This window comes from Terrapene carolina, unplaced genomic scaffold (assembly GCF_002925995.2).
Source record: "Terrapene carolina triunguis isolate 2854851 unplaced genomic scaffold, T_m_triunguis-2.0 Scaffold39132, whole genome shotgun sequence".
Lineage (NCBI taxonomy): Eukaryota > Metazoa > Chordata > Testudines > Emydidae > Terrapene > Terrapene triunguis.
The window spans coordinates 58940-66864 of NW_020703483.1; the positions used below are offsets into that span (position 1 = coordinate 58940).

A 7925-nucleotide genomic window follows, 5' to 3' on the forward strand; every position below is an offset into this window, starting at 1 on the left:
GGTCAGGAACGAATCCTCTCCCATAGAGAGCAGCATAGGCTCACAGTTAGCCTGTGGGATTAAGCTTTATGAATTCCTGCATCTTAACCCAGCCCCAGCCTCCATGGCTGCAGATGGCAAAGGCAGAGGCGGAATTTGTTGGTGGGACCATGCGTGTGTTTCACACCCTGTGTGGTGCACAGCTCAGCTCCACAATGGCTCTGCATGTGAGCATGCAGTGGCTGGTAGTGGGAGCAGGGCTGGAGGATCTGCAGTTGCACAGGTCTCCTCCTTGCCCTGAAGGCAGGAGGGGTGAAGGGGGGTTGAGGTGGTGACAGTCTCAAGGAGAAGTTTCCTCAGTGGCCTGGGGGAGAGGTTTTCTTCCTCCAGCATCTGCCCAGCTACTCAGGCTGAGTGCTGTGGAATGGATTTGCCCCTGAGTATTTTTGTTTTAGTTTCCCTGTTTGTAAAATGTGGAGGATGATACTCAGTTGCCAGGCTGACTGGGGAGTCATGAGGATATGTTACTTACTGACTGTAAAGCACTTTAAAGGTAAAGTGTGCTCAGTAGTGTTGTTATGTACAGCATGGCACAATTAGCCAGATGCATGACTTATATCACCCCTCTCCTTGTGGCAGAATACCTGACTAGATGGCACTCCCTGTGTTCCTTGAATAAATGTTTGCCCTAAAATCTAGTAGAGCTGAGGACTAAACAGCCCTCTTAAGCTTTGTCTGCCCTGGGATTTTAGGATCAGATTTTCAAAAGCACCTAAGTGATTTAGGAGCACAAATTCAGTGACATGACTTTCAATGGCACATCTGCTCCTAAGGCATGTAGGCACTTTGGAAAATTCCCCGCCCCCCCCCAGCATTGGTGCAGCATGTTGCAAACCCCTAATAGAGATATGAATTACACTGATGAGGCATGAATTTGTTGGGAATTGGTTACCCTGATTTCAAATTATGTCTACTTTAGGGGTTTGCATTGGTGCAGATGCGTTGGTAACTAAAATCCCAGGCCGTATTCATGAAGTTGCAAAATCCATGTCATTACAAGAGCTAATTGTTTCTCCAGCTGACCAGTTGAATGCCAATTACTTTGACAGATGTTCATGGAATTTGTGTAAAATAAGGTGTCATCTTTGATTCCTGTTTGTCCTCAACTAGGCAGACCAGTCATACCAAGCATCTGTGTTGCACTGGAAAGGTGAGGCTTGAAGAATAGCATTGACATAAATAAAGACAAAAGAGTTATTAAACAAAACTCTTCCTGGATATAATGCAAAGGTTATCAAAAGACTTGGATGGTCTGGGATTTAAGAACTTCGTTGAACTGTTTTCGCATACATAAAGTCACTGGCCTGAAGAGGTGGGTAGCCAGATTTGGCTAGGATGGATCACTGACAGATTTCTGGAAACCATTGTAAAAACTGCAGAAACAAAGAAGTGAACTTCAAAAATCCACTGGCAGTTAAAATAAAGCATGTCTGGGCAACCAAGGAGAGAAGATCTGTCTTTATTTTGCATGTGCTTTTATTCTTTTGTGCAGTGCAGTGCTTGGGGGAGTGGGGGGAAAGAGATGATATCAATAGAGATGATCTCTTAAGCATTCCCTAAATGGTCTTTCCTTTTATTAGGCAGATATGTTCTCTGGAGCTATATTTATCCAAATGGCCATGGGGCTAAATCTTTATTTGGCAATAATCATACTGCTGGCTGTTACTGGTCTTTACACGATCACAGGTGAGTTTGTGGAACAGACAGATAAATTAAAAACAAGTTAAAAGGGGATCCAGAAAGAGGAAAAGGGGAGTGGGGTGTAAGTGGAAAGAAATGAGAGCACGAAAGGGAAGAGGTGTATGTGCATGAGAGAGAGAAGGGGACAAGGAGAGGTGATTCCCACTAAGGCATTAGCAGAGGGGCTCACACATTTTTCTGGCCTTTCTTTGCTTTTAGGTGGTCTTGCTGCTGTGATTTACACAGACACTTTACAGACCATCATCATGCTGGTGGGATCCTTTATTCTCACCGGATTTGGTAAGTAAATCTGATGAACGAGAGCAGGAATGATCAGCTACAGCCCCCAGTGTCCTGTGGAAGTGGATCCAGCACTGTGGAGTCCTGACAGGTTAACAGCTGAGGCGCTCCAATTGCTTCATGTATTTGCTGGGGGAAAGGGGAGAGCCGCATTGCTAAGCCCTCCTGTCATCCTGTCCATTGCACCTTCAACACATGCGGGAATGTATAATATTAAAGTAGGACCAAGGTTCTGAGTCTGTGGTCCATGGACGTCTGGTGCTAAGTGGGAAGCTGGTTGGACATACAGTATGGCTGTGCCTTGTTTCCAGCTGCTAAATTGCATGATGAAAGCTCAAATACATTAAATATTTATGCAAGTTCTGTAGTTACCATAGGGATGACATTGAGAGTGGCAGAGGAGGTGGGCCATGTGATTGTGAATAAGAGGTTGGGTATCCACAAGATCACATAGGTACTAAAATGCAGTCCACCTGTGAAACAGAACCCTGTATTTAGGGGTCAGCCTACATAATTAATCAAGAGGAGGTAGTAAAGGCAGGGAGCCCTGTGAGGCTGTAATTTCCTCTCCCTTACATTGTAGCTTCTTACTGCTTGGTCTTCCTCTTCATAAGCTTTTCAGTTAAATGAAGTTGTCCCCCTGCTTCACAATAAACATTTCGGATTGACTTCATCTGGTGGACTCTGCCTCTGGTCCTCACCTGGGTCAGGCAGCCTGGAGATATTATACCTACATTATACTTTCTGGCAAGGTGTAAGCAGGCATCTGGGGCATGGGAAGGACAGTGGGGTATAAAGGAATCTTTAGAAGGAAAGTCACTGTGGCTCCTTGCTTTTGAGAGTGTTCATAGCACATATTTTGATGTCTTCTGACAATGTTGATCTCTGTTGGGCAGGTTTGTCACACTGATAGCATGGAGTTTTCTCCTGGGATTCTTCCATTCCATCAGGAATTTCAAGCATCTTTGTTGTTTTTCAGCATTTGCCAAAGTAGGAGGATATGAGGCCTTTATGGAGAAATATATGAATGCAATTCCAGGAAACACCTCATATGGAAACATTAACATTGACCCAAAATGCTACACCCCTCGGGCAGATTCTTTCCACATCTTCCGAGACCCAATCACTGGAGACCTGCCATGGCCGGGGCTTACCTTTGGCTTGAGCATCCTTGCTTTGTGGTACTGGTGCACAGATCAGGTAGTGTAAAGGCAACAACTGGAAATTCAGAGCATTCTAAAATCTGCAGTGTAGTTGGACTGATCTCTCTCCCTCCCCACCCCCCATGCCTTTATCTCCTTAGGGCAAGGTGATTTTTCTCTGTAGCTTTTAAATGCTCAGCCCTTTCTATGTTAAGTCAGTGGGGTGTGTGTGTTCCTATTACCCTTTGCATGCCATGCTGAGCATATGCTTTGTGTGTGATGCTTTTCTCCCTTTCTTGTGACCTGTTAAATGAACATTGAGGATCTAGTTTTCAAATGTGGGCATCTTAATAGGACATCAACATAAATATAATGACCTTTATCAATTTGGGTATAGACCTGGCTTCCCATCCAGCTGTACTAGGTGTATCTTGTATGTGTGCTGCTGGAATCTCCTTGCATAAACAGTGCTGGGCAGATGGTCTGTGTATGTCAGTCCCCCCATGCCAGGCTGGGGGACTGTCCATCTCTTTCCTTTCCTTTCCTTCTTCTCCTTAGGTCAACAGTCCTTCCAGTCTCCAAAAATTATCAAACTGGTATGTTTCAGAAGGAGAATGTACTGTTGTAATTGTGCAGTATTGCATACCATGTATTCTTCCAGCCCCCAGCTGGTGATCAGATTGAAAGCCTTTATAATTTGTATCCTAGCTAGTGTAACTGTGTCTGCTGTTCTTATTCATTTAAATGTCTAATCCCTTTTGAATCTTCCTAAGCTACTTGGTTCAATAATATCCGGTGGCAGGGAGTCTCTCAGGTTAAACGTACACTGGACAAAAGTGTTTCCTTTTATCCATTTAGACTTGTTCTAAGGCCTTCAAGTGCCCTTTTGTTTTTCTAATTATGGGAAAGGGCAAATTGGAACACAGTTTAAAGAGTCTCATTGGTGCCTTGGTGTGCCCGGCATCGTGTGTGGGTGACAAAGCTGGAGTCATTCACATCTACTGTCTCATTGACAGGTTATTGTTCAGCGATGTCTCTCAGCCAAGAACATGTCCCATGTGAAGGCCGGCTGTGTCATGTGTGGGTACCTGAAGCTGCTGCCCATGTTTGTGATGGTGATGCCTGGGATGATCAGTCGAATTCTGTACACAGGTAAGACCTAGTACTGTAGCCCCCTCATTCTCTTCTCACTCCTCTTCCAGCCCCACTCAGTTTTCTCTTCATTGTTCCTCCCCTCCACTCCTTCAGTTCCTCTCCTCACTCAGACCCCCAAAAGACATGCACACACCAGCTGCTCCCACAAAATAAGAAGCTACTGCTCTTTCTCTGTCCCCTGCTCAGGGCTCCACTGTCCCTGGTGCAGAACAGGAGTCGCAGAGTCTGTCTCTTTCCTGCCCTCTTTGTTGGTAGCATTCCTGCTCTACCTGAGAGGGTGGGAAACACTCCTGTATGTGACTGACAGACTTCACAGGGCAGAGGGAGGGGTGCCGGGATCCCAGAGAGGAGTGTTCCCAGCTCATGGAAATTCCTGTGATTTGCATGCTGCCTGAGCTCAGTGTGAGCACAATACCAGTTGGTTTTTTCCCTCTCCACTGAGCTGTGTGTACAACAACAGAGGAGAGCAGGTGGTCTGAGCAGGATAGGGCCTTCCAGAGCACACACTTACTTTGCCCTGGCCCCTGAGCCCTGATTTTGTAGTCCTCACGTTATTCAGTCCCGACGTCCTGTGCAGTTCTGCGGATGCAGTTTTGGTGGCTTGACCTCAGCACCATCGCTATTCCCCAGCTAGGAAAGAAGTGATGCAGGAATGGAATTCCTTCCCACAGCTGCAGAGCCAAGGGTGATATCAGGCAAATAAATCCAGTGGTTTAGCATGGAGATGGGTTTGGGAAGTACTCTTGATTTTTGGGTAACTTGCTGCTATGACCCCAGGTAACCCTATCTTGTTATCTTTTTCTCAGATACGGTGGCTTGTGTCGTGCCCTCAGAATGTGAGAAATACTGTGGCACCAAAGTTGGCTGTTCAAACGTTGCTTATCCAAAAATGGTGGTGGACCTTATGCCGAATGGTAAGCTGTTGCTGTGATAGGGTTTTTTTTTTTTTTTGTGTGGGTAAGACGTGGATGGCAGATTAACAGAAGCTGGTTGTTGAGGGGGAGAGATGTCCCAGGGCTGGAATTCAGCTACCAGAACTAGGAGACCTGCATTCTCATTTAGTCGATTTGACATCACTAGTTTCTTGAGTTATCAGGGCTCAGCTATCATAGGCCCTAGATCATTCCAATATACAGTTTATTCCTATACATGCCAAGCATTCTGATCAACGTGACCATAGATGCCAGATGGTTACAGACTAGCCATGACAATGTTACTTATTTGCAAACATGAGGCAATAAGACACTGCTGGCGTTAGCCTAGTGTGAGAAATAAATCTGGCCTACAGTTACCAGTTATTAAGAGGCGGCCTCTGCCAGGATCTCTGTGTTGAGTGATATGCTTGCAGTTCCTCCGCTAAACTCACTGGTCTGGAAAGAGAAAGTGCAGCCCCCTGGGGTTATTGCTCTCCCACTGACCCAATGAAGCAGTATAAATAGGGTGACCAGATGTCCCGATTTTATAGGGACAGTCCCGATTTTTGGGTCTTTTTCTTATATAGGCTCCTATTACCCCCCACCCCCATCCCGATTTTTCTCACTTGCTGTCTGGTCACACTAAGTATAAACAACAAGAGTGTGTTTGTGTGGGGGTGTCTCTGACCCCTCCCATTGTACACAAAGGACTCCTATCTGAGTAAATACACACAGGCATTATCCATCTCCTAACAGCCCAGCCTGGGTATTATGTGGTATTGTAAATGTTGTGCTTCCTGACCTAAAAGTCACCATTACCTTCCATCTGCAGTAGGGTACCATGAAGTTGTCATAAGCTGGGCATGCTTCATTTACTAACAGATAGCTGGGTTGGGGGAGGTCAGACCATGCACTCAAAGAGATGTCATTTATGGGAGCTTTCCCAGTGACTGACCCTCCCCAGCTCAGGTGGTGTCTCTCTCTGTGTTTCAGGTTTGCGAGGTCTGATGTTGTCAGTCATGTTGGCCTCTCTCATGAGCTCCCTGACTTCCATTTTTAATAGTGCTAGCACTCTGTTCACCATGGACATCTACACCAAAATACGATCCCGGGCAACTGAGAGAGAGCTCATGCTGGCTGGAAGGTAAGTGTTACTGCGCCCCTTCCCAGCATTAGGAACCTAATGAAATATTGAAGCCATCACTGCACCCTTCCAAGTTCACCTATAAGTGCCTTGATGAACAACCTTTCACTGAATGCATATGATGCAGCAGTGACCTCTTGTGGCTTGACTGCTTAATCTCATGTGTCTTTCTCGATATTCAATGGGGTAGTTTCCAGCCATGTTTCTTATTTAAAGATTAATCTGAGGTGTCTATTCCGTACAGATATCCCAGGGGATCTATTTAAATTTCATTCCAAGATGACAGTTAGACAAAGCTACAGCATCAGTAATATTCACTAGCTATGCGCTGATTTCTCTTTTATTCATCTCTCTCTGCTGTTTTATGGATTGCTGTGTTTATTTGTGACTTATTGATTTATTGTTTGGGAGCAGAGTTCTCATTTTGAGTTGACTGAGAGCTGATGGATCGGGTGAGATTTCATTGTCGGTTGGTATTTTTCCCCAGTGCTGATGGCTGATTACTGTTATTTTTGCTCCTGTTTTAATGCTGGTTGAATAACACAATGACTTGTTAAATTGTTGATTGGTTCATTGTGATTTCTGTATTTCTGATTGATGTTAATAAATAGGTGGCTAACAGATTTTTTTATTGGCTGTATTTGCAGGTTATTTATTTTAGCTTTAATTGGTATCAGCATTGCTTGGATTCCTGTGGTGCAGTCAGCTCAGAGCGGGCAGCTCTTTGATTATATACAGTCTATCACCAGCTACCTGGGGCCACCCATTGCTGCTGTCTTCCTGCTTGCTATCTTCTGTAAGAGGGTCAATGAGGAGGTGAGTACAGGCTAGGAGAAGAGCTGTGTGTGCAGAAGTTCACAAAAGACATTCATTTGTGCACTGGGACAACTGCCCTTTCTTAGTTTCAATGCATTTGATTCTCATTTTCTTTGAGGCTATTCCTGCTACAGGCCAGTGCCTGAGGTTCCAAAGCAGAATGCTTGAGGGGCTCTTAGCTCAGTTGAGGAATCCTCATACTCCCCTTCCACCACATACATGTAAATGTGCATGGACTTCATTGGACTTTATTGGCTCCTAGACAGCTGTGAAACTGGAACCACCTACTGTTTCACTGTGACTTGTGCTGAAGGGATGATTTCTGGGAAACAGTGCTTTAATGCAACCTTCTAGGTTCTCCGTGGGTTCTGTAGGCTTCAGCAAGGAAGGGGAAAGTCCTGTGGTTAAGCTGCTGGACTGGAACTCACGAGATCTGGGTTCTATTCCCAGCTGTGCCACAGACTCTCTGTGAGAACTTAGGCAGGTCACTGCTGGCTTGAATTTCAGAGGTGCTGAGCACTCAGAACAACTCCTTCAGAAGTCAGTGGGAACTGTGCACTCAGCACCTCTGAAAATCACTCCAATAATAGCTCTGTAGCTCAATTTCCCCACTTGTAATGCTGAGGATAATACTTGCCTATGGTCCCCATGAGGATAAATTCATTCATGTTTCTGAGGCGCACAGATGCGATGGTGAGGAAAGCCAATAGATAAACAATATAACACTGTTTCCAG

The 7925-nt window shown here is 45.3% G+C and overlaps 1 protein-coding gene across 1 annotated transcript in view; it reads left to right on the forward strand.

Annotated features, from left to right (window-relative positions):
- Window positions 1–7190, forward strand: part of LOC113405480 (sodium/glucose cotransporter 1) — a gene marked incomplete at its 3' end in the record, with an annotated part of 28076 nt that extends 20886 nt beyond the window's left edge. Inside the window, exons 6-12 of the mRNA XM_026646696.1 lie at window positions 1620–1725; window positions 1939–2019; window positions 2999–3219; window positions 4178–4313; window positions 5123–5230; window positions 6224–6374; window positions 7022–7190. Coding sequence (XP_026502481.1) covers window positions 1620–1725; window positions 1939–2019; window positions 2999–3219; window positions 4178–4313; window positions 5123–5230; window positions 6224–6374; window positions 7022–7190 — 972 coding nt within the window. The remainder of the gene's footprint in view (window positions 1–1619; window positions 1726–1938; window positions 2020–2998; window positions 3220–4177; window positions 4314–5122; window positions 5231–6223; window positions 6375–7021) is intronic.
- Window positions 7191–7925: the final 735 nt, after the last annotated feature.